Source organism: Nelumbo nucifera, chromosome 6 (assembly GCF_055504915.1).
Source record: "Nelumbo nucifera cultivar China Antique chromosome 6, China Antique-T2T, whole genome shotgun sequence".
Classification (NCBI taxonomy): domain Eukaryota; kingdom Viridiplantae; phylum Streptophyta; class Magnoliopsida; order Proteales; family Nelumbonaceae; genus Nelumbo; species Nelumbo nucifera.
Genome location: NC_142654.1, coordinates 14,195,449 through 14,222,782, shown reverse-complemented (window position 1 = coordinate 14,222,782; position 27,334 = coordinate 14,195,449). Strand labels below are relative to the sequence as shown.

The 27,334-nt window shown below is 36.9% G+C and overlaps 2 protein-coding genes across 2 annotated transcripts; one reads left to right on the top strand and one right to left on the bottom strand.

Moving 5' to 3' along the window:
- Nucleotides 1-1,333: 1,333 nt before the first annotated feature.
- On the bottom strand, nt 1,334-11,504 carry VAMP714 (vesicle-associated membrane protein 714). Its single transcript, XM_010247579.2, has 4 exons — nt 11,051-11,504; nt 3,495-3,685; nt 2,679-2,842; nt 1,334-1,878 (listed from the first exon to the last, which is right to left on the bottom strand). The coding sequence occupies exons 1-4, from the start codon at nt 11,265-11,267 to the stop codon at nt 1,788-1,790; spliced, it is 663 nt and encodes a 220-aa protein (XP_010245881.1). The 5' UTR covers nt 11,268-11,504; the 3' UTR covers nt 1,334-1,787.
- Nucleotides 11,505-13,488: 1,984 nt separating this feature from the next.
- LOC104589295 (Ubiquitin carboxyl-terminal hydrolase family protein) lies at nt 13,489-19,352 on the top strand. Its single transcript, XM_010247566.3, has 4 exons — nt 13,489-13,771; nt 14,258-14,379; nt 17,891-17,938; nt 18,013-19,352. Exon 4 carries the CDS (start codon nt 18,024-18,026, stop codon nt 19,266-19,268), a length of 1,245 nt encoding a protein of 414 aa, XP_010245868.1. The 5' UTR covers nt 13,489-13,771; nt 14,258-14,379; nt 17,891-17,938; nt 18,013-18,023; the 3' UTR covers nt 19,269-19,352.
- Nucleotides 19,353-27,334: the final 7,982 nt, after the last annotated feature.

Sequence of the window (27,334 nt, the reverse complement as noted above, 5' to 3'; positions counted from 1 at the left end):
TTAATTACAGGAGGTCCAATCTAACAAGAGATGACAAGCACTAATGCTGCATTTGTTTACGATACAAACGCTGGTTCGATGTAAATATTTACTCTGGTCCAGTTTTTCCACTTTGCTTATGGTGTAAATATGTTGCCAAAATCAATATAAATTTGTGGATGTGTCAGAATTTCCATCGATATAAGTGTCAAAGTTTATCAAAGTAAACTCTTACACTCTTTCTTATCAATATAAACAAGCCTTGTCGTTTGTACACTTTAAAGGACACCTCGAAAAACTCCACCAGAAAAGCAACTACAATGGTGAAATCCAATCTCAATCATTTTCCATAGAAGATCTCCAAACCCACAAATCAAACCAATGATCTATGACACCAATGGTTCCTTGCTACACAGGTGGCTTCTACATCAACTTCCCCTGATTTCTTGGAAGGCAAGGGATTTCATAATCAATTCCTCTGATTTTTTTGGAAGAAATCAAGATCGTAAATATTAGAATCTCCAACAAATGAACGATTGAACTCTCTTTTTCAACAACTGAACCCTGCTTTTGGAGAGAGAAAATGCAAGAGAAAGGAGAACGAAATCCAATGGTTGCAGCTAGCAGGACCGAGTGGGTTTCTAAGAATTTCATTCTATAGTCAACACCAATCGTAATGATTCATTTAGATTGCATCTGGAGTCACTAATCAATTTCAATCTGTCACAAAAGACTGCTGAAACTCACGGAGGTTCTTCCGTTGTTGAAGTTGTAACTTGTGAATTGATTAGATTTTGGTTTGGGTGTTCGTGAAGAAATCACCAAATTTGATGAACGCTATTTACTTGTGAACTCTGCTTCTCAGTAAAAATCAAATGCTGTTCGGTTTGAGAACTGAAACTCTCTTTTTGGATATTTCTTATAAACCCATTTGTCTAAATCAAAACAGAGCCAAGGCACACTGGCCAGAACTAAAATTGGAACTGTATATTTCCGGCAATGCAGTTGAGTTTCCAATTGTTTCATGTTGTAAACCAAACGCTCACAAAACTGCATCATATTCTGTATCATTAAATGCCAAACAAAACGAGCACAAAAGAAAATCGAAATCCGGTTCCATTTTGTATTCACTTAAACCAGACAAGACATCATTTACAGCATGCAAAATTGTATTTGCACTGCAACCAAACGCAGCCTAAGGGAAAGAAGAAAAGTAAATCGGTTGAATAGAGTAAAGGGACCTCTGAGCAATAGCATGGGTAACTATGTCCAGCTCTGCAGACGTTCGTAGCCAGGTGGAATCATTTTACTCAATGGAGTTTAAGATAACTTTGGAAGATGGAAAACCTACGAATTTATTACACGAACCAAAAATTAGGAGGCTTCCACTCGAACAAAGAAGGCTCTTAACCAACAACACTACAGACAGACATGATACAAAAGCAAGTTTGATAAGCACCGTTATTGTATTCAAGGAACAAAATGAATCGGAACCAAACAAACCGGAAACATGCAGAAGCAGGTTCCATTGTAAAACATCAAACATAATTTACTGAAGAAACAGAATTTTGACAATAGATGACAATATCATACAGAAAATCCCAGAATTTACAGAAGACGGGTCATCCACAAGTATTGAATTCATGGTTTTTCCAAAGAGATGATCAGCAGGGTTGTTTATGGGGCCATTGTACTGTCATGGCATATGTCACTCCTGGCCAACGTACCTAGAAATTTGAAAGTTCAACTCTGCAGACGGGCGGCTAACATACAGAGCAAGCACCATTATGAATCACCTCTAAGCTGCATCAAGACCGACATGAAGGAAGAGTAATGCCTCCACAACAAGCAGCTATAATAATGTATAGCAAGACAACTATGAAACATGTCAACATGGCCCTGCAATTGAAGAGGAAAAGATTCATTCATGCACATCCAACCAAGGGGCTCATTTATACAAGATTTCCAAGGTGCAGCCTGCTTTTTCAATAGGCCAGAACCTTCTACATGTTGTTCATGCATATAAGGATGAGCCCTGCATCTATCCAAATCTGTATCTATATATTAGAAAGAGGAAAGAGGGGAGGTGACGACCACAAAGCTCACACGGACCTCCTTCTCCCCTCATTTCTCACGCATGTGGTTATTCATTTTTAATTTAAATTGTTAAAAATACAATAAATCAAAATTAAATCTCTCTTGGGTTTTAATTGTCTACTCTAATAAAATTATTCTTAAAACTCTCTCTCTCTCTCTCTCCAATAGTTAATGTTTGTAACATCTCTCCTCCCCCATTAAATCCATCTTTTCTTCTTAACCCCTTTTGGCCCTCTCTAATAAAGTAAGGGTACACATTTAATAGGTTGAGTTAGGTTAAGGGCCAAACCAAGACCAATCCTAAATATAGACCTATCCTGGACCTAAACTGATGTTAAAACCCAAATTTGACTGCAGCTTGGGCTGACTTGTGGAGTTTGACAAATTTTCGATGAACCTGAACCCTGATCCAAACCCAACCAAATTTCTATTTAATCCCATGCATTGCATGGGTTTACTTGCTAGTATAATTTATATCCAAAAGCCAAGGAGATCATGATTCTCCATGGACCATGGTATAATGTCTTAAAAATGGCTCATGAATGCAAAGCATATTCATTTAGAGCAAATTAATCTCATAAAAGGGATATATGGGTACTCACAAAAGCTTGGCATTTTTCATCCAAAGAGCCCGGCGGAGGCGCCTAGATTGCTTTCTGAAGTGAAAAGAACTGTCTTGCATTGTTGCAGTCTTGTCAACAAGAAGTTCAATCTTGTCACCTCTCTCCAGTATCTTTTCAATATTCTCCACCATGATAGTACGTATCTGAATATCAAGTTTTAGTTGCTACCAGTGTAACAAAATGCAAGTCTGCATAGCAGATCTAAGGCAACACCATAAGCAAAACAGATGGATAACTAGATTAAGTGCTTCAATAACCATGCAATTTAGGTTTTTGACAGCAAAATCAGGACTTTGGTTGGGAGAAAACATGTCATTTACGAGGTCTGAGCTAAACAATTTGGAGTGATATTGTAGGGCATAGAAGAAAAGAAATAATAAAGAAGAATCAATTTCAAGGTAATGTACCTAAGAAATAGAGATTAGTTGTTACTTTTTATTATGAGTAAAGCATAAGCCTGCACAATAGATCTAAGGCACCACCATATACAGAACAAAGAATAACTACATTTCAAAACTAGGCAATTTAGAGTTTTTTGGACATCAAAATCGGGGTTGAGGGAAGGAAAAATGTTGTCTTTCCAATTCAACCAATTTAGTAACTATCAACTAGAGTAAAATGGGATGTGGGAAGATAACCAGAATGGCTTTTTAGATGACAACAATAAAATCCTTCACAAGTTTTTGAATAATCTCACTCTCACAAGGTGATACAACAAAATCTAGATGGCATAAAAATCTAAAGAAAAACAATTAATAGATAATAAATGATAATCCAGCAACAACAGATACTTGCCTCACCAACTTCACCTCTCACACGGTTAAGAGTATCTGCACTGGGATTACTGGAGAAAAATTCCATTTGCTGATGTAAGACCCTCGAAAATTCATCATTCATTGCATAAGCAGGTGCAGAATGAGCCACCCTGCCATAGTTTTTCATAAATCTCATGTGGATATCCTCCAAGTAAGAAAATGGAATTCTTCCTGGATTATAAAAATCGAATGTAAAGCTGAACTGTTGAAGTCATCAAAGCAACAAAGAACTAAGAAAATAAAGTCCAGATCACAAGGGGATATCAACAAACCATAAAGAAAGACAGTCATCTAGCCTATTTTTGTGAATGAAAAAACTGAATAAATGAAAATATGTTAAAATGATATAATAATTAAAAAATCTTTGGAAAAGACCTGAAGTCCATCATAGAGAAGCAACTGGAGCATGGTGAAATCAAACAAAAGGGTTATCCTAGCAGATGTCATGCATTCAATTCCATGCTTTAGGGGGTTCTGATTTAGGTATCATGTGAAATTTGCACAACTTAGAAACAGAATTTGATTTGGTATCCATTTCCACAATTTAAGTATAGCTTCATCTCTTTCCTGCCTTCTCCCCTTGTGGAGGTGATGAAACTAAATTTTTACTTAAGTTTATGCCAAACCTCAAGAAAGCATTACCTCAGCTATTTTGTATAAAGCTTGAAGCAGCTTTAAGAGAGATTGCTGCTCAAAATGGAACTAAGGCTCCATTTATTTGCAATGCAAATGAAATTTATACTGGTGTAAATGCTTGGGATACAAATGAGCTAAGTGTAAATTCTGGTTTACATTTGCTTCAGGCTTGACTTCGTTTTATTTGTTTGTGAGGAGTGAAATGGGAAGTAAAATGATATGATCCCCACTTCATATCAAAGAGAAAGAAAGCAGGAGGAAGGTTGTTTGTTTGGGAGGAGTAAAATGATGTAATCCCTACTTTATATAAGAGGAAATTAAGGTAGGAACAAGGTGGTGCAAAGTTTACATCAATTTCTAGGATGCAAAATTTGCAAGCCAATGGGTGAAAATGAGACAAAAAGTGCAAAATCTGCATCAGGTAATTGTGCAAATACTAGTCACATACAAACAAATGCAAACGTGAAGAGGGTGGAAAATTTGCATCCAGTTCAGGTTTGAAGTGAAGATAAATAGAACCTAAAGAAGAAAATAAAGAATACAGAGAATAGAGGGAATGAGGGATAATGGGCATAATATTATTACCCAGCCCAATCTCTAAGCAGGAGACACACTCATCAGAGGGATAGAGATGATAGAATCCAACCATTAAATCCCACAAGCAAATTGTACAGCAAAGCTTCCTTTCTTGCTAATATGGCATCCATAGAATTTGCCGAACTTGCAACCAACCTGATATGAAACCAAATTGATATTCTGATAGTCTTTTCACATGACTCACTGGCATCTGGTACCTGATGAAATAGGAGGTGAAAGCAGAAAGATAAAAAGATTTTAAATTTAAAAATGTCTCATTCAGCATTTCAGCAACTCAAAACCTACCTGATTGCTAATGATGAAGCACAGGCATTGGGGTGATTATTTGACCCCTAAAGGTTTTATCATATACCAGCAATACCACCAGATTTAAGCCCTTTTCAAGTTTGGAATCCTTTCAACATTCCACCTTCAGCAGTTATCAAATGGCCCACAACCCCAAGTGTGTTCAGTTCATCCTCGCCCAATTTCCATGGTATAACTTATAAGCTTGTTAATGAACTTTTTTTTTGATATATGCTTGCTGATGAAACTTTGTACATCTTCCATTCTTGCATACAAATATCAAAGTGCTTTTCCTCCATCCTTTTCGCATTTTCTTTGCCATTATAAATTTATGATCTTATTAAAATTTTGTCAACCAAAAAACTATCAACTCAATTCCTTAGCATTTCTGATCGGCTGCTCAGAAGGGGAATGCATCTTCCTAGTATCTTGTGCCCTTTGCGCAACGAGACTTCTGAATCCTCCAATCACCTTTTTATCCATTGCAGGTTTTCTTCCCAACTGTGGGAAATGGCTTGGTGCTTTGGTGTTCAGTCCTGCCTACCTGAACCAGCCCTTCAATTTCTGCAAGGGTGGTTCCTCAAGGGTTTGAATGCTAGGGGTAAACTGTTTTGGAGAAATTGTCCATCTGCTATCCTGTGGGCTCTCTGGAAGGAAAGAAACAGCCGAATCTTTGATAACAATTGTTCTGGTGTAGCTTCAATAAGAAACAAGGTTATAGGCTTTTTGTGTTCCCGGTTAAGTGTGTACAAAGGGCTTTCAAGGGTGTCCAGCATTTCTCTTTTTGCAAGCTGGAACCTTTTTTAGTTGAATCTTTTTGTATATTCCCAATATACAGGCTCTCATTGTACATGGGCTGATGTTATTGGCTTTCACTCATATTTTAATACAATACAATACTTTACCTGTTTCAAAAACAATGCATGCATTTAATTTATTGGGATACATCTGGCCCTAAAGCCCTTCTATACAGGCTGGAAGAAGGGACAAATCCATGAGGAAAGAAATCAGTTTTCTCCTGATTCCTTATCAAATAGAAACTTCATAATCTCAGGTGTTTCTAGTTTTGGTGATTTGAGCTGTCTAATAGTTATTTTCTAGTTTGTTAATGCATCAAGAGTCAGGAATACGGTTATTATATTTGTTTGTTTTTGTTTGAAGTTCAGTGTTCTATTTGTATTGGGTGATGCCTCATCACCTAATTATCTCTGTATCTTTTCATTTTTAATGAAATTTTCTTTTTTAAAGGGTCATTAGTTTAAAGAATTTTTTTGAGATGAAAGATAACAGATTTCATTAAACAAGAAAGGTACATGAGAGTATGTACAACAGGGAGCATACACAGATTACAAAGGCATAACTCTCTCACTATGTAAAAATTCCCTATGGGCTCCCGATTTAGCCAACCAATCTGCTACAGGGTTTAACTCTCTAGGAATCCAGTACAGATTAGCATTCAAAGAGTCTTGAAGATCCCGTGCCTTGTCCAAACAGTGAGCAAGCCTCCAAGGTGTTTCTTCTCCCCAAGTCATCCAATGGTGTTTCTCGAATCTCCTTTGATGGCAAGGGAGGACAAGCCAAGATCTCTTGCAATCCAGAGCCCAGTTAGCACTGCTAACACTTCAGCCTTTGTAGAATCTGCCATCCCAATTGGGCCACTGTAAGCCCACAGTAAATTCCCATCCTTTCCCTTAAACACACCCCCAATCCCAGCTAAACCAGGACTCCCAAGGGCACTTCCATCAAAGTTCATGGTCATCTCCTCTTCTAAACTTGGATGAGGGAAATTTGTTGCTTTTAGAGAAGCTGGAGAAGAAAGCAAGATCTCCACTGTGCTTCTCTGAAGGTCATTCAAGGAGACACCTTTGAACACCTCTGAGTTCAGCGCCCAAGTGTTGCACAAGTGAAAGATGTGAGAGATCAGTTAACCATAGTTTTAGCTTTATTGTTGAAGATTCTATTATTTCTCTCCTCCCATATCCCTCACAAAACTGCTTGAACCACAATGTGCCGATACACTATTCCTCTCTTACCAAGGTCTCTTCCTTGCCATTGGCAGAGGAGGTCTTCAATATGTTCAGGAAAGACCCAGCTGCATCCTACTAGGTTTAGGAAGAAGCACCAAATTGCCCTTGTTTCTGAGCACTGTAAAAGAGGGTGCTCAGCAGACTCACCATTCTTTAGGCACAAAATACAAGTATGGGGGGAGATGCACCATCTACCTTTGTTTTTCCACTGTAACAAGTCACAAGTGTTTGTTTTTTTCAAACAAGCTTCCCACACCAAGAAGGATACTCTAGAAGGGACATGGGAGATCCAAATCCATTTGGCAGGAAACTTAGAGGTGCTGACTTCTGAAGTTAGGGTCCTGAAAAAAAATTTGGTTGAGAACTAAAAAGATTTAGTTTAAAGAATCTTACTAGAGATTTTTTAAAATTTTGAAATTTTGAAGATAGAATCACATCATTTTTCTTTGAGCTTATTTTACAGGGATAATGGATTGAAACTTGCCTCTTTTGCATGATTTTGTTGCCATTAGGCAGGTGATTGAGTTTATCTATCCACCGAGACCAATATTTTATAAATCTGATGTGTTTCAAGAGAGTTATGATCATTTTAGTAATAGGCTATCAATCTAGGATAGAATTTTTGGTCTTTCTATTTCTTTGGATCACTCTTGGAATTGTGTTTGAATTTTTTACATAGCAGGATTGGTAAAGTTTGCTAAAGTTGTGTAAGGAGTTTTAAGTCCTTAGTTATATATGGGTTTGCCTTAGTTTAGAAACGGTTAAAAGTTGCCATAAGCCAAATTCCAAGTCCAGAATGGAGTCTGTAAAGGGAGATCCTAGCCCTTATGTTGAGTCCATAAATAAAGTTATTATTATCAAAATTTTAGAGTTGAATTAATGGAATGAAGAGTATGTTTTCAAGTTACATGTGGGTAGGAGTGTGATCTTCTTCTTCTCTCTTTATAATTTAGATCTCTAATTCTCCTTTTTTCCCACCATGTGCATCCTAATCAGGTCAAGTAGGGCTTTTTTATACATGACCTACGCTATTGCCACAATGGGTAATAATGATGTGGCCAATCTGAGCTGCCCAACAGATTGGAGACCCTCTGGATTTGCTGAATGTTTAATCCTCCATCCACATCAGCCCTGTATCCTAAGTTGTATTGGTACCTCTGTCTTCATTTTTCTCAAAAGTTTACCAATGGGGTTAAGTAGGGCTCTATACATGACCTAATTTATTACTGCAATGGGTAATAATGATGTGACTAATCACTTAATAAGGTGGGAATTTTCTATGGGAGTCAAGGGAAGAGAAGAATAATCACTTAATAAGGTGGGATAGAGTGTGTAGAAGCAAGGAAGAAGGTGGATTGGGAATAGGAAATTTGATCTTGAAGAATACAGCTTTGTTAGGTAAGTGCCTGTGGAGATGGTCCTTGGAAAGAGGGAAGTTGTGGCATGAGGTGATAGCTAGTATTCATGATCGTCAAATAATGGCTGGGATGCTGGTGTTTCTCAACGGGCTACTTTGACAACTCCTTGGAATGCGATTCATAGCATCCTTCCCCAATTTCTTAACTTTGTCAGGTATGATGTTTGCTCAGGGAATTCTGTACTCTTCTGGGAACCTAACTACAACCTCAGAACTAACATCCCAAAAACAAAATAAAATAAAATACTCTATGTGATTTTGATAGTCAAAAAGTGAAGTGTGTCAATAAGCTACAAGGTAAAGTAAAGATTCCATTTACAAGAAAAAATCAGACACAAACTATGTTACCCAGATATGACAAGGGCACAACAACATAGTATCCAATACTAAACAATTAAGTATCTGACACAGTACAGAACCCTTGTATAGGTACCCAAATATCATAGAATATAAAATGTCAATAATTCCATACAAGTGAAAAAACAAACAAGATAAGAAAAAGAATGCAAGTAAAAAAAGGGACATAATGTGCAGGATCCTAATAATTACTTGCAGGCCCCAGCCCTTTTTGATGGTAAATAAAAATATTAGAAGAAAAATAAGATAAAATCTCAGGTGAAGAGAAATCATTGAGACAAAAAAAAAACACAGCCCGTGTACATACAAGCTCATGACTTCCTAAAGGTAATCTCTTTTCAATTATTAACATTATAAAAACCACATGAAATTTAAAGTGAAACATATACAAGCAGCACAATGCTAACAGAACAAGAGGAACATAGGCTGATCACAGAAGAGTAGAATAGAGTTTTTTTATTATATCAGCAAATGATTTCATTAAAGATGAAGATTAAAGTTAATACAATTGTTGAAGATACAAACACCCTTTGGTAACATTTTACAAGTTTGCCCAAAAAAGATTTTGCCTGTCAACTCCCTGTTTAGCTAATAAATCTGCTACCCCATTTGAGACCTTCTCACCCAGCTGAAATGTGCATTTAAATGCTTTGCAATAACATCAATTTCCTTGAAAGCATGTTTGTATTTCCAAGATGCTGCCTTCAGCTGCTTTGCCCAATGGATCACTAATTGTGAGTCGCCCTCCACTTCCAAATCTCTAACTTGGAAAATATATGTAGAATAGAGTTTAACCTAATTAAATAATTGAATAGAAAATAACTCGAAAAATATATGTAGAATTCCACAAACATGCAGCCAAAAAAAAAAGTGGTATGACAAAAAACTCCAATATTCAGAATATATTAGATGTATTTGTTTTATGAAATCAAAGAAATTAAAAAGAAAATGAACCAATACATTTTTCAATTTTCTCCAAATTTTAAAATTAACAAATATTTAGTTTTGATGAACAAATAGATTATAATTGATCTTTCTATTAGATTACAAGATCTTCTACTTGACTGCATATGGTGGTTTTTCCTGTAACTCCCATTTAGGCTTCTATTTTTCTAGTTTAGGAACCTGTGTTGTATGTGTTTTCTGGGGCATTTGGTAGCTTAATGGACTTTGTTTGGCCTTTTTATTGCTTATTTGAGTTGGCAGGACTAGGGGGCTCTTATTGCTTTTATGGAACACCAAGGTTCTCGCTTCTAAAATATTGTCACAAAACCTCCATAAACCCATAATAGAATCATCCTTTCATACAAAAGCACAGATACACAGACTTAGCACAATCAAAAGGCTTTCATGGATCAATAGAACAGTGAAGTATTTATGTCATTCAATAAGAGATTACAAAGAGGCAGGTTGGCAGACGTGGCACAATCAAGAGGCTTTTACAAATATGAATATGTGGATTGAAAAATGGTTTCTAGGATTTTGCAAAATAGATACATCTATAATAAAGAAAGAAAAAAAAATGGCAGAACTATCAAAGAACATGAAAGATTCCTAAAAGACCATATTCATGATCTATAATATCATGCAATTAGGAATTAGGAAAGGCTGACTCTTGTTGACTTGTTTGTGTATAATAAGAAACGAAACTTTGACGACTCATAGTTCCTTATCCCACGGAAGTAATGAAATTAATGTGAGATTTAAAGGACACCAGGTTGAAGAATAAGAACAAAAATTCAGCATTCATTAAGAGATAGAGAACAAAAAATCAGAAGCCATTGAAAGTTTCACTTCTACAAAGCAGGCCATAAAGTACACAACTCCCATAATCTTCCCTCCCACCTGCTTAACCAAATATACAACAAAAACATTCCCATCTCAGTGTTCAGTGCAAATATTTTAACGTTCTAAACTAGGACCTTCAAATCACAATTTAAACTTCAGTTCTATCAATTAAATCAATTGAACAGATTACAAACTCGAACGCAGTGGATAATGAAACCATACATAAGATCCCAATTCCACAATGACCAATCACAACAGTAGCAACAGAAACTCCATAGTCGAGCATGAATCATATATGAATTAAAATTCACCCCCCAACCACCGAATTCGTCTTCAGTAAATGAAACTGAAGGAAGAAAATATAAGAGAACCCAAAATTAATATCAGGCGAAACTCAAACTTTTAAAAAAATTGAAAGCGAACACTCACTCCCGAAGGTGTCGTTCGCCATGCATAGAAAGGTGAGACCATCCGAGCTCAGTATGTGAAATATATACCGATCTTGCGAGAAACAGAGTCTCGTATCAACTTCAGACGGCAATTTCTCCATGATCCTTCGTGCAACAGCGCCTGTGTTCCCAGAGACAGCGCTGAACTCAGCCAGAACGATTGTCCCTCGCGCCACCACTGCGTAGAGAATCGCCATTGTTGCAGAGCTTCGAGACTCCTACTTGATCACGGAACTCTCTTCAAAGATTCTCTAGTTTCTTTTCCGTCTTGGACGGATCGAAAGACATAAGTGGCTCCGGTGGCGAACGACAATCGACAGAGAGGAAGAGGAGGTTGGAAGTCGGAAAGGCAGCCTCCGTGGAAGACCCACTCTGTCACCGGAATGTCCACCGCCCCATTTTTTGTATTTCAATATTTTATTAATAGGATTTTCCGGTATCTTGTCTTTGCGGCAACATAATATTAATATGTATTTGGTATAGTTTCATTTATTAAATATATGTTTTGTATTAGGCGCGACATCAATAAACGCTGTTGTGGAAATTGCAAAATTTGTTGCGTATGTAAATTAAAAATTACTTTTATGAATATTTATGGATGAATATTATGAGAAAAATGTTGATTTGTTATTTTTTTATTTATTTATGCAAGTAAAATGAAATTGTTCCACTTAATACGAAAGAAATGGAGGTAGATGACAGTTCTTTGTTTGGGAATGAGTAGGAAGCAAGATAATGCGGTCCCCATTTTTATAATTTATTCTTAATTTATTAATTGCTAATAATGACCCAAATTAGTATTAAGTTGTCAATTACAAATTAAATCTGATTTAATTTTAAAATATTAATAAAAAAACTTTAGTTGCTAAGGGGGTTACTACTGTGACCTGTTTTGCTTGACACCCATTATTAATTTGTATTAGTTTTTTTTTTATTTGATTTAAAAGATTAAGCCAATTTTTATTTGTGAAAACATGGAATACGATACCATGTCTTCGATGGACAATTAATTTCGCTATTCTCAATTCTTATGGCTCGAGTACAAATGCAAATATGTACAGTGTAAAATATTATATTTTGTATGTATTTATTAGATATTTGTATTTACACTCCTTCCAACAAACTGATGTCCCAAAAAGGTCGAACTTTTAAAATGTTCCATCCAATAGATGGTTTTCAAGTCATTTCTTTATTTTTTTTTTAAATGTCATGGATTGATATATTCGGATCAGATGATCAGGCTGTTGACCTAGAAATTAGTGGTCGAAATGGTTTCATATTGGGTTGGTTTTTAAACTGTCTTGCTAATTTGGCTTAATTTACTTATTTAGATTGATTAATCTTATTTATTGAATTTAATTAATTATTCAATTAATTTAATTTATTGGTTTAGTTGCTTAGTTTACTTAATTTTCTTAATTAGTATTAAATACTTTAAGATCATTTAATTAATTAAGTAAACTAAAACTTATTTATATTTTAGAGGCATTTAATTAGACCATTAAATAATTTACTTAATTAATTTTATTAAAATGGACTGTATAAAAAGATGGCCTTGTCACATAACATTATCTAATAGATATCTTCACACCGTTTTCAAATAATGTATGCTTTTGCTTACAAATGACATTTTGTATCAAAGTTTGACATAAAAAATGGCCATTTTTTATTTTTTAGGGAAAAATTCTGGATTAATAATCTCTACTTTGGACCTAGTGCCACTTTGGTTCCCAAACTAAAAAATGCTTAATTCAGTACTTAGTCTTTTAAAATGTGACAATCCAGTACTTGTCATTAATCAGTTGTTAACCAATCATTAAGTGACATTTGAAAATGACAAATGCCTTTCAAGTGTTAAATTATTTTTTTTTTATATCAGCCATATAAACATTAACAAAAAATTAACAGTATCAAATCCTTATGTTTTCCATTCAAAAAAGTTGGGGTCACTTTTGAGTGGGCATTCTGGTGACCCCAATTTTATTGAATAAAAGAGGCAATGATTTGAGATCATTAATTTTTTGTCAATGTTGATAAAGAAAATTAAATGACACTCAAAAGGACATTTGTATATTTTTCAATTACCACTTCACGGTTAATTAACAACTAATTAACAATAGATATTGGGTTGTCATGCTTAAAAGTTCAAATACTGAATTGTCACATTTTAAAATTCAGGGACCAAAGTGGCACTTGACCCAGTACAGACTACTAATAGGAAAATTTTCCTATTTTTTAGATCGAAATTGGCCTTTTTTTCACAATATTCGAGGGTTGTTAAGGCAAAAAATCCCGTTTTTAGTATTTGGGTGGAGGTAATCAATGGGTGATTTAAAATGGATTAATTGTTTTGGGTCACGGATTACCCATTTCTATTGGATAATGAATATGGTTCCAGAGTTCCAACCTTTTGCCTTTGTTTTCTCCGCTTCCGCCTCCACCTCGGCCCGATCTCCTGCACTTTCCTAGGCGTGAGACAGGATTCTCTTCCATTCACCATTTTATAAGGCCACCCATCGACAATACCTTCCTCTGTAACTCTCTCTCTCTCTCTCTCTGTTAATAGCCACAGCAGCATCCCTCTGTACCACCACTTCAAGTCTTCAACCTTATTGCTGATTATATATACAGAGCGTTCAGTCTTTCCTTCTATCTCAGTTTAAGTAGCTTCATCTTTGGATTTATTCTCAAAGGCGCCCAGGTTAGCCTTTGACCCTTCGCCTCATTTGGATGTCATTAAGTTGTAATGACGAGAAATTCCGATTTTGTGTTTGATTTAGATAAGACTTGACATGTTACTTTGAATCTCAACAATTAAGAACTAAGTTTTACTGGCTGCTTCTAGATTTTCAAGTGCTACAAAGTTTCTTTCTCAAGGTTTAGGAGGAAAGAGAAAGATGTGTATCTTTTTAAATCTTGTCAAGTTTCTACTCCAATATGCATCCAATAGCATCTATTGTAGGTTTCATTTTATGCGTTTCATGGCTTTTGGAAATTGCAAGCTGTTGGCTTAAGCGTAACCCAAGCTAAATGCCTAAATGCCCTGAAACTTGGAACTATGCTATATTCGTACCAAACAATGGCAAATTGCATATTGATTATACTCTGTGTAAGCTTGATTTTTTAAATCTAAAGTCTTATTTGTTTCTTGAGCTAATCTCATGGTGTTTTGTTTGATTTTTGGCAGGAGCTATTCTGTTCTCAAAGGCCACTTTTTCTTTAAAGGGTCATCCAATCTAGATATAGTCATTTAGAGATGCTATGGAAGGAGCATTGAATCAAGCCCATGCTCCTTACACGATAGACGTGGTATGTGAACTCTCTTTTAAGTGGCTTGTCGCCTACAATGACTGGTCTCTCAATTTGCTATTTGACTATTCACTTCTAGAACATAATTTAAACATGCTTTGTCCGAATTTACACATAGTAAGAAGGAAAAAATGACATAGTTGTGTTAGTCCAAGATTTACATAATATATTAAGTAACAAGTAGATTGCTAAACAATATGCAATGCCAAAAGGTGGAGAACAGAAAATTACAAATTGATCGCTCAGATGTATGGTTCTAACTTCTAAGGGGGAGGGGGGAACTCTGTAGTATAATACTGAGTATCATGAACAAAGTAACTTTTCTCTTTAATTCTTATAATTTGCACATTAGATATAGCCACTGATATTTAGTTAATTCAGGAACAAAGCTAATATGTTACGGGTGTTTATGAGTGGAATGAAAAGCCAAACCATAATTGGTAGTTAAATTAAAGTATAAACAAAATCAATGGTTTGATAGTCTTACAGTCAAAAGGTTGAAAGAATGGTAGGATCCATCGTATGGATGCCAAAAAGGTTGCGGAATGGGTGGGCGAATTTCAAAAATTTTCCTACCTTCTTCCAACTGGAAATCATATTCCCTAAATTTAGAATGCAATATTCAAGGATCCTGCTTGAACCATAATCGAACCAGATCTGAACCAAAAGACAAGGGAGGAATTATACCTGATCCAGAGAAGCAGTATCTCCCAAAGTTGGTGTTCACGCCCAAAGAGGACACCAAGATTCGCTCCTGCTGAAGATGACACAGCAATATGTGGAACGGAACCAACAGAGTGCATCCTACACACTGAATCCTTCACAAGAATCCTCTAGAAACTCTGAGCACCAAATCTTTTCAGTTCTTTCTGCTAAACTGATATCAAGAACTGATTTCTTGATTTCTTTCCTTCAAAGATCCAATCTTTTCAGAGAATGGCGGCGGCTGGAGGAGAATTACTGAGATGAAGATGGCGAATAATGCTTCTCTTCTCTCTGGAGTATGTATGAGATCCTATCTCAATTCGCAGCAAACTTTCTTGCTAAAAACCCTAGGTTCGAATTCTGTTGTATCTCTCTTAGGGTTTCTCCTCTTTCTCTTCTTGATTAAGAAACCTCCTAATTAGGAGTTATCCCAATCCAAATCAGCATCTGGATAGGGGATGCTCTTAATCCTATCTATAGATTAGGTTAGCTAACTCCTGATCTTTACCATATTCAAATCTGATTTGAATTTGGTCTCCTAGAGTGGATTAGGTTAAAGGCCCAATCCTTTTGCTAACCTTAATCTCAGATCCGCCCCTTAAGTGGGTGATCATATCAGCTTAGTTCAAAATGGGCTTTTGGCCCATTAAATAATCAGTGCTCAATTAGTTTCCAATCTGCTGCCCAGTTGGGCTTCTTTGTATGGCGTGGGACCCAAGCATTGATCTACACACCAGCCACATGGGTTCGGCCCAGCCTTTATTACAAGGCCTAGCCGAATTCACTGAGAAGCCCAGTGAACCCCTGAGCCCATCACATGGACCCTATGGGCCCAACACTTACATTAAGTGGTCCCTGGGCCAAGCCATCTTATAAAAACCCAGGGACTGTGGGCAGGTGCAAGATTAGTCCATCAGGTATTATCCTAAATGGCCTTACACTTAACCTCTTAGCCCATAATGATCAAGCACTGTCCGACAAGGGAGGACCTCTCCCTTGGCTGCAAGGAGCAATGCTGCACTCTCCACTCACATGGATCCCGGGAATTAAAACCATTTGCAAACATTTTGAAACCGTATATATATCATATATAAATTTTGCAAAACAAAATTCCAACGATTGAAATCAACTGCCGGCAGTTTGGTTTCCATCAGAGAGAGTGCATTCCCGATCATTACCTTTGTCCGACAAAGGAGCTGATCCTGTCACTATGATCACCCACTCAGATGAATTTTCAGACTGCCCCAACATGCCCAGGTTTTGACCCCCGCTAAGGATCTCACTGATTGGCAGATCAAAGACAGCCCAATCCGACACCTAGTAAAGTATCATAATCGAGTCTAGGGGTTAGGTGTAACTTTCCAGTTTTTCCCATCTGTCTCTAAGGTCCAGCATAATACTGGAAATCTAGTCCGATTTAAGGATTCGAGTAATCCCATACTGCATGATCCTTGGGTCTTACCCTGGTGGCCGAGACAGGCCATCCCAACACTTGGCAGCACACCGGTATCAGCCTTGGCTAGATAAATCTCCCCAGATTTATCCAATGACTGTGAACATTTAAAACTAACACGAGTCTCATTAAGTGTCCAGTTTTAGGGTCTTACACAAAATCATACCAAACAACATGAATCAAACATGCACTTTATTTATTTACACTAAATATCAAAAGTACATCAAATCAGATTGAAGCTAAGGGCATACAAAACTGTCTAACAAAGGTTATATTGGATTGAGCTGGAACTTAGGCCTACCATTCCTAATTTGGCACACACTGGACCCGGCATGGTTGCAACTGGGGTAGTTAGATTATAAAATTGAATTTGGGCTATTTGGTTGGGGATACAAGTATACAACACATCATCAGATGGTACCAGATACCTGTATATGCTTAGTGTACTGGTTTCATATATGATATTGGATACTGCACATCTACTTTTAAACATACTCTAGCATTGGCACTTCCAAAATATGCAAATGGTATGTTTTAATAAATTATACTATATAAAAATATGCACATCTTTTTTTTATAAATATAAAAAATACACATCTTAGAAATTTAGTTAAATTTGGCAAGACATAAGTCTTGAGAAATGACATTTAACTTCAAAATCTAGATACAAACACATCATATATAAGCATATTATATTGGATACTTGTACCCGTATCCATGTCCAGGATTATAGGAAATGGAGAGCCATATCCCCATTTCCTGCATCCATGTCCGTATCCATATCTGTATCTGGCATCATAATCAACCTCCTGTTGTATAAATGAGTAATAAGCCAATTCTATATCAAATACAGTCTCCTTATTGCATGTGCCTGCATAAGCCATTTCCTGCTCTCCATTACATTTTGTGATAGTTCCACCATATCCTGTACAACCATGGGAAAAGGACCCATAAAGGCGAAAACAAGGCAGGACATACGGTCCATAAGTTTCACTTCTCCTCTAAGGTCAAAATTGGCTAGAATAGAGTTATACCCGGGCATATTCAGGACTGGATTTTGGTCACCTAATGACCTGTAATGGAGGTCTTCCATATTATAGGCATGATCTGGTCTCCATTCTGCTGATACCATTGAACTTATTTGTTACAGATTGGAAACAGATTATGTATTCTTCTTTTTTTTTTCTTTGTAAATCAAGAAAAAAATCATCTTACTGACAGAAAACATGTCATGTTTGTTTAGGTGGAATCTATGGACAGTAGTAATAGGTTTAGTTGACAAGTCATTCATTTTTTTTATATGGGTTTTTTGTATTTTATACTCTTCTCTATTTGATTTGTTGAAATTTACAGGTTCTTGGCTAATCAAATCTGGACATTCAACTTGGCAAATTCAAATTGGTATTTTACAGATCTATCAAATATCAAATTGAACTTAGCTATATCCCTACTTGATTCCAATCTATTCTTTCCAGATCTACTGCATATGTATAGGAAAACCTTGAGTTCATTCTATCTGTCAGATGAACCTCCTCTCAAGTCATCTATTTTGTGGAAAGCATGGACCTCTGTGGTCTCCACATCTACTACTTATAGAAGCTCTGGTATTTTATTTATCCAAATCATGCATAAGTCTTATGGAGGAAGACCCAAGAAGAAAATCTATCACAGAGTACATGAACTTGATAAAGTTATGGACCTTCAGAAGAAGCCATCAATTATCCTACAACTCAAAACCATTATCCAAAGCAAGAAAAACCACTTTCTTCTTGTTAGAGACCTTGAGAAAGAAGTTGGGTTTGTCCAGAAATGGAATTTTATGTCTGTGATTGAAAAATATCCTTCAATCTTTCATGTTAGTGGTGGAAAGGGAGCACCCATGTCAATTAGGCTGACAGAAAAGGCAGAAAAGATTGCTGCAGAAGAAGCCAAAGCTAGAGAATTAATGGAACCTATTTTGGTAAAGAATCTGAGGAAGCTATTAATGATGTCGATGGACTGTAGGATCCCTCTTGAGAAGATTGAATTCATCCAAGCTGAACTGGGTTTACCTAGGGATTTCAAGATGTCCTTGATTCCAAAGTACCCAGAATTTTTCTCTGTGAAAGACATCAATGGAAAACCTTACCTTCTCTTGGAATGTTGGGATTCTTCTCTAGCAATTACTGCACGAGAAGAAAAATTAGGTTATATTGCAGCTGGTGAAGCGAGCTTGAATTTCAATGGCTGCAATAAGGCCAAGATGTCTAGAGATGGTAACTTCTGTGGCCCTTTTGCTTTCCGTATGAATTTTCCTGCTGGTTTCAGACCCAACACAAAATATCTTGAAGAAATTCAGAAATGGCAGAAAATGCCCTTCCCTTCTCCATATCTGAATGCAAGAAGATTTGACCCTGCAGACCCAAAAGCTCGAAAACGTGCAGTTGCAGTGCTTCATGAACTCCTAAGTTTGACCATGGAGAAGAGGATGAATTCTGCTCAATTGGATGCATTCCATGCTGAATATCAATTACCATTTAAACTGTTGCTTTGTTTGGTTAAAAATCATGGCATCTTCTACATCACCAATAAAGGGGCAAGAAGTACAGTTTTTCTCAAGGAAGCTTATGATGGCTCAAATTTGATTGAGAAATGTTCTCTTATGAGATTCAATGATAAGTTTGTAGCACTCAGTGGTAGGAGAGATTACAATTTGAATGATGGAATGTCTTTATTGCAGGTTGATACATGAAACTGGAAAGTTATGATTTTTACTAATAGACATAGAGTCTTGTAAATAACATTTTTTTTTTTGGAATTCTATACTTACGCTCAATTAATTTTCCTTCCATGTTTCTTGAGCTCAGCTTACCTGTTCTGGTTTTCTTCTGGTTTACGCTGTGTTGATTTCTTCAACTTTTTTCTTGTATAGAGTGGGTGAACAATGGCACTTATTAATATTAGGGGTCTTTTTGTTGGAGTAATCAACAAAGAAGTCTAGACTTAGGAATTTTCATGACATCCAAATTGGGGCTGAAAAAGAGTCATGTTTTCCTCTCCTAATTTTTTTTCTTGAATAGACACATCCATAGACTCTACCTTCTAATCTGTATGTATCTTTTTTCCTATGCACACTTTGAATTAAAAAATGAAAAATTACAAAATTACTCTCACCTGCTTGAGACGTGGGTTGATTTGTCCATTGGGTCAATTAAAACGGGTTAGGTTGGATTGGATCATGTGTATCCCTTGGATCTGGATGTGATTTTAATTTTTCAGGTTTTTGTTTCTTTGCTTTCTCTGTTTCTGCCTCTATATCTATCTCTCAGTCAATGACCAAATTTCTCTCTCTCTTGGTCAGCAACCAGATTGCAGCAACAGCTCTCATCTCAATTTCTTCAACTAACCTGCCTTATTTGTTCTCAACTGATTCTTCTCCTTTGCCATGTGTCAGGTGGTTCTTTCATCATCATTTATGCTCCTTTGATGTAGGATGTATGCTCCATGTTACATCCTTTAAGTATCAATTTATTCTATAAATATGGCCTTCTTCTTTCTTGTTTTTTTCTTTTAATAAAATTTTCTTTTTATTATCAAAAGAAAATATGGGCTGCTTCTTCAAATTGCCCATATTGTACAAACCTTTTCCTAGAAATCGTGGGAATCATGCTCAGTGGTATTATTGCAGTGTTTTTTTTTTTGAGTCCACTCATGTTAATGACAACAGTCATTTTCTAGGTTTAAAACGTATGTTGTATTAATAACCACTCCATGTTTATATTTTTCATCTTCTGTTTTGAATTATATATTATACTGATGGTTCTGCTAAGACATCAGAATTTTAAGCTTCATCAGGTTCATCACATTGGATGTGATTATTAATCATTGATGAACTTTATCTATTTTTTCTGACTTAGGGCCCATTTTATGGCAGCTGAAATGGCTAAACTGAATGACTTATTGCTTTGTCTTTTAGTGGATAAAATATTAAAGAACAGCTTTGGTCATTAAGGAGCCCAATACCTCCTTAAAAACTTATTCACTGAAAAACAAAGCAATAAGTTTTTCAGTTCAGTCACTTCAGCTGTTAATGAATGTTCTCTTAGATTCTTCAGGCAGGCATAGAACCCAACTTCTGTTATACTTGTCCCATCATCATCATCGTCATCCAATCTTATCCAACTATATGGGTCGGCTGATGATTCCTGTTTCTATGTTAGATTTAAATCATTTTATTTTAATTTTATAATTTACTTTATACTCGAGAGGGAGTTCAAAATATAGAAGTAACCTTTCTCTTAAACCCCTATTCCCACCCAAACCCCTATAATTTAACTTTTATAATTTACTTTATACTCGAGAGGGAGTTCAAAATTTTATAATTTACTTTATTTTCTCTATGTATGATCAATGATGTTGGCAAGTGGCAATTGAGCATGGGTGCTGCAAAGCTATGTCTTTTAAGACATAATTGAATTTATTTGGGATATGCTGATGGAAGCCCCCAAGATTCATTAAAACTGGGGCTTTGCCTTGCTTTGCCCCGAATGGGGTGGGTTTTCCCCAACCTTAAACAGAGGCAAGGTGGAGATGGGGAAAATATTTTTTGTGTTGAATCGAGAAACAGGGAGAGGATGGGTTTTGCATATTTTCCTAAATCCGATGGTAAATTAGTAAAATATCCCTAGATTTAATATTGGTTTTTAAAATATCTCTAAGTTTTTCCTAAATTCTTAAAATCCTAGGATCCCATGATTCTATTTCTAAAGTGTCCCTAAAGTATTATAATTCAATTCCTAAAATACCACCAAATTCTCATAATCCCATTTGTAAGTTATCTACAAATTAAATAACTTTTAGATGGTTGCCTCGAGGTGGGGAAAATTCGGAGATTCTCCATCTCTGATGGGGAGTGGGTGCCCTGCCCTGAACCCGCCCCGTTGCCATTCCTAGCTACAACTTAGGCCCATGTTAATAGCAGCCCAGCAGCAGAAGATGCAACACAAGTCTTGCACTCAGTTCGTTTTGTGTACACCCGCAAACAGAAGAACACGTCAGCTTAATTGGTTAGGATCTGCACATGGAAATTCAGAATCGATTATGGTAGAAAGAGAAAGACATGCAGAGTGATATTTCCTAATTCTTCTTCTACCTTCTCCCCTATTCTTTTATTGGAGGTGAACCCTCTCGGAGAGGTTCTTGAGTTGGGTAGTATCCCAACAAAACTAGTATCAGAGCCGATGTTGGCAACTAGGACGGTCACCATGGAGGACCGTTTGGACAAGTTGGAAGTTGACGTGCACAAGGTATTTGGAGAACTTAGAGAACTAAAGGAGACTCTGTCTGGGGTGGTGACGCAATTCTCTAGTTCTATCAGCCGTGATCCGTGAGTCAGAGGTTCAAGGCATCACACCAAAGGGATCAAGTCAAAGTGGTTCATGATGTGGTGGGGGACCCATCACTTCGACACCCAAGTTGGACTTCTCTCCATTCTCAAGTGAGGACCCGATATCCTAGGTTTACAAATCATAATGTTATTTTAAATATTTTGATATCATCAGCCTGTAGAGGGTGACTATTGCTTCCATATACTTGACTGGTGATGCCCTATTCCCGGTCACACCCTTTCCCATCTTGGGGTGATCTCACTAAGGTAGTGTACTAGAGGTTTGGCGCTACCAACTATGATGACCCAGACAAAAATCTTAGTAGAGTAAAACAGATGGGGACGGTTTTGGAGTACCAGAACAAGTTTGAGAAGCTTGCCACCCATGGCTGGCCTAAAAGAGCCTTAGTTGGGTGTAGACCTGTTCATGCGCCGGCTAGTCCGACGGGCCTGGCCCAATCTAAGTTGGGCTTGGACAAGATTTCAGGCCTACGGGCTCGGGCTCAGGCCTAAAATATCGGACCCGATTTTTTTTTTTTCGTGTCGGGCTCAGGCTTTCTCAAAAAGGCCCGGCCCAAGCCCAAGCCCGACTTGATAATGTATTATATTAATAAAAATATATTTTATATAATAAAATATATATATATATAATATTTTCTTCTCCTTTTTCAAGTAATAATGAAAATTTTCATTATTTTTTTTAGGTTTTGAGGTCTTTTAGTATAAATAAAATAACTTTTAATTGAATTAAAAATGAAAAATCTTTTTTTTTTCTAAATTTCTAATCGGGCCCGGGCTTTGGACTTTATAGTCGAGTCGACTTGGGCTCGGGCTTGAACATTTTCTGTTAATGTAGAAGCAAAGCCCGGCCCATGAACAGGTCTAATTGGGTGCTTCATCAGGAGTTAAGAGATGAGATCATATTGGAGGTCAAGGCTTGGCAACTTGCGACTGTGGCCGCTGTTGCCAGCCTCGCTCGCATCATGAAGAGCAGTTGAACCACTTAAAGAAAGTGACCCGACTCCCCATCCCAAACAAAAAGATTTATTCGGAGCAACCTAAGCCCACAGGTCTTGGACGGAACCCTACCTTGCCATATAAGAGACTTAATTGGGTTGAAATGCAAGATAGGTGCAACAAGGAATTATGCTACACGTGCGATGAGAAAATCACACTCGGCCGTCACTATAAAACACAACAAGCATTCTTACTACAAGGCGAGGATGAAAGAGTAGACCTGGCAAAAAATTGACCCAATCTGCGGACCCGACCTAATCCAACCCGAAAAAACAGGGTTTAGGGTCTCATATTTAGTTGCCCAAATGTGAAAATGACCGACTCAACCCAAATCGACCCGAAAAGCTGGGTTGGGTTGGGTTGGGTCATGGGTCAACCCGCTGACCCGATTGTCAAATCTAATTGGGATTATTTATGCATTGTTAAAAGTTTCCACTCTTTAATTTTTTCTATTTAATTTTTACTTTTTATTGTTTACTCTTTAAATTGTTAAATTTTTAAGTTTTTTATTTTTTATTTGGAATTTTAAGGTTAATTCTTTTAATTTTGACATTTTTTATGTAATTTTTCTTTATTCTTTTAAATTTCAATTATTTGTTAGGATGACCTGAATTGATCCATGAATCAACCCTAACCCAAAATTCAATCCGACCCAAAATCAACCCAAAGTATCTTGACCCAACCTGAACCCGACTCACCCAACCCAATTGCCAGGTCTATGAAGGAGAAATCAAACCGGGCTAGAAAAAGGGGCAACTCGGGATCACTGAACCTGAGCCATCCCATCTCTCTCCATGCCTTAAGTCCTTAACAATTCAAGTATCCCCGCAAACCATGAGGTTGAAAGGGTAGATTGAAGGCAAAATCATGATCATTTTGTTGGACCGTGGAAGTTCCATGAATTTTGTTACTCAAACCCTAACCAAACAACTTCTATGCAAGGGCAAGAATTGGTAGTGGACCTACACCCACTTGGATTCCGCAGGGCTAATATAGTTTTGGGCATCCAACGATTAAGCCAATTGGGCCACGTCATCTGTACCTGGGCCCAAATGACCACGGAATTCTCCATTGATTCTCGAAGTTATAAGTTGATTGGGAACCCCAAGCAAGGAACCCGAGTTGAGGGATATGGTTCCGTATTGAAAACATGCTAGACCGAAGGGAGCCCAATTGTCATGTAGTTGGGATTGGGCCCAAAATAATAGACAACATTAAGCGGGAACTCAGCAAGAAGGAAGTAAAAGGTGTGAACTAGTGATAAAATGACACATCATAGTTAACACTTTCAACGTTGTTATGCCATTGTTTGTTTGCAGTGCAATTATATGCATAGGAGTGCAAACAAGTTGAATTCAAACTTTGATTTAATTGGGTTATAAGTTTTATTTTGTTTCATTTATTTGTAGAAAAAATAAAACCTTATGCAAAATAAAATCCAAAGCAAAAATGAACTAAAATTTATAATTTTCTCATTGGCACTCCCATACATTTATACTAGAGCAAACGAAATTATATTGCAAACAAACATAACCTAAAGTCTTGATGGTAACTACACCTTGTGAAATGCGAAAATACAACTTATAAAATGTGAAGGAATGAACGACAAGTAGACCATGTGCATCTTTAGCATGAATGCATGATTTTGTTGAAACCTTGATTTAGCATGCATCAAATATTTGTAAGTGCACCATAGTTGGATTTGCATTTTCAGTACCAAGATGTATTTTTACCAAACAATTGCAAAAGTAAACCGGAGTACAAAACTTACCTTGATTTTGTATTTGCACTTTTACCAAATGCAACCCAAATTCTAAGACTATATTTGGTTGCAGTGCAACTTTCACTAATGCAAAACTATGGTAGTGCAAATAGTTTGGATACATATTTTGATTTATTTTTGTTTCAAAGTTTACCTTATTTTGTTTTGATCGCTGTACAAATGAAGTAAAAATAAAATCTAAATAAAAATGAAGTTGTTTCAAGACTTGGCTTTATTTCTCTTGCTGCCTCATAAATCATAAATGATAAATCAGGGGGCTGTAGTTTTTTTCTTTGTATTTAAGCATCTTAATATAAATATAAGTTTTGTGGGGCTGGGTAGACATTCAATCAGTTGCCCCTTCTTCTTCTTCTTCTACAACCAAAGGTAGTAAATTAAACCAGAATTTGCCTGAGGGTCCTACTTAAAAGTAATGAAAAGATGTCAAAGGCCCCGATGTGTGATTCCGAGGCAAAGACTCCGATGGTTAAATCAACCAAAGACTCAAGGAAACTGGAGTGAAAAGAGTGCAAGAGTAATTAAGAAGTTAAGATTGTGTAAGATAGTTACATATAGCTCTGAGTCCATATTTATAGTTAAGGCGTCCCTAGTTCATGCATAGTGTACACTTGGTAACATCTCTGCACATTGGGGTGTCATTAAGTGGGAGGCCATTAAGGTGTAAACCACCATGCGGCTGAGTTTTACCCAAGGTTTTAAAAATTGACCCGAAAATGGAACCATTCTAGCTACCGGTTTCCAGGTCAGTGGAGAACTAGAGAACTGGAGAAGAGACTATTGTTGGCTGAGAAAGAAAAAAAAAGAAGGAAAGAAAGGAAGAAAGGAAGGAAGGAAAAAGGAAAAAAAGAAAAGAAGAGAAAGGAAAGGAGTGAAGGAAGAGGGAGGATGGAAGGAGGGAAGAAGAAGGAAGATGAGGATGATTCGACCCTCATCGGCGACGATAATGGTGACGACGACAATAGACGTAGATCTGAGATCTGAGTTCTCGGATCTTAGATTTGAGATCGATTTCTCTGCAATGTCAGTGTTTTCTTCTTCTTCTTCTTCTCTCTCTCTCTTTGTATTGGATCTCAAATCTGAATTTGTGTGTTTTTTTCCTCTCTGCAACTTTCTTAAATTGCAAAACACTGTTTGAGTCAAACGAGTCGACGGTTCGACCACCCAGATCAACGCTTTTTTTTTTTTTTTTTTTGATGAAAATGATTTTTAACCCAAGAACAAGAGTTACGAGTGAAACAGAATGAATTGCTTAGGCGATTTATGGACTGAATTCGACCATCTGGGTCAACATGGTTCAAAAACATTAGTTTTACCCAGAGGCTTGACCGAGGTTAATAACGCTTGCCATTAAGGCTCCGCATTAATCAAGGGTGAAAAGGATGATGATGCCCCTCCGAGTCCATGAGATGATGGGATTGTCCCTACAGGTGTGTCACACGTTGTCAGTTTGGTGTTGAGTGTGAATTTGGCTACATCACTTTTCATTTGTACTCCCATACACTTGTAATAGTCCAAATAAAATTGTACTACAAGCAGCCTAAAATACATTTTTTCCTGTTCAAATATGCAAACATAGTCTGAAGTCTTGATATTAAGTAAACCTTGTGAAATGTTAAAATACAACCAGCTGATTGGTAAGGTCTATTACTAGTCGTAGTAGAGACTAATCCTACCTGGGTTGGGGAATGGGTTACACCATGTAGCCTTTCAAAAGATATCAAAAAAATAAAAGATAAGTGAAGCATCTAACATCTTTAGTGACTTGTTGAAATTTCATTTAACATGCAACAAATATTTATAAATACTAAGAGAGTCTAGATCTATTGCTCACGCTCCTTTCACCACCGTTCTCACGAGCACATCTCACTGTATATGAGAATTGGGATCTGCTCCTTACATAGCATGCCTCACGCTGATCTCACAGTCACATTCCACCCTATAATGGGAACATCTCCCCATGAATAATAAATTCAAAGACGGGCATAATGAGGAGTAGATCTAGACTCATGGGGATCATCTTACAAGTCTTATCAATAGACCTGTTCATAGGCCGGGTAGCCCAATGGCCCGGCCCGCACCCCGATCGGGCTTGGTCATGTAATTAGGCACGCAAGCCTGACCTCGGGCCTAACACAGTAAGCCCGACTATGTTTCGTGCCAGGCTCGGGATTTGTCAAAAAAGCTCGACCCGGCCCAGCTTAGCATTATATATTTTATAAAATATATAATATGTATTTTATATATTATATAAAATATATAAATAATATAATATTTATTAAAATATATATTTATAATTTAATATATATATTTTTTATTCTTTTCTTTATAATTTCTCTATCTCTCTCTATTCAGCCGCTTTAGTAGTAGTAATAGTAACAGTATGGGCTAAATTTCGGGCTCGGGCCCAGGCCTGGGCTTCGGGCTTTTTATGAGGGCCGGGCTCGGGCCCAAGTTATAGGCCCGATGGTTGGACCGGGCTCGGACTCGAGCCTTAAAAAAATCTGTTAATACAGAGTGAAAGCCCGACCCGAGCCCGGCCCAGCCCATGAACAGGTCTACTTATCAAACAATTACAAAATTGAACTGTAGTACGAATTTACCTCGATTTTGCATTTGCACTTTTATCAAATGC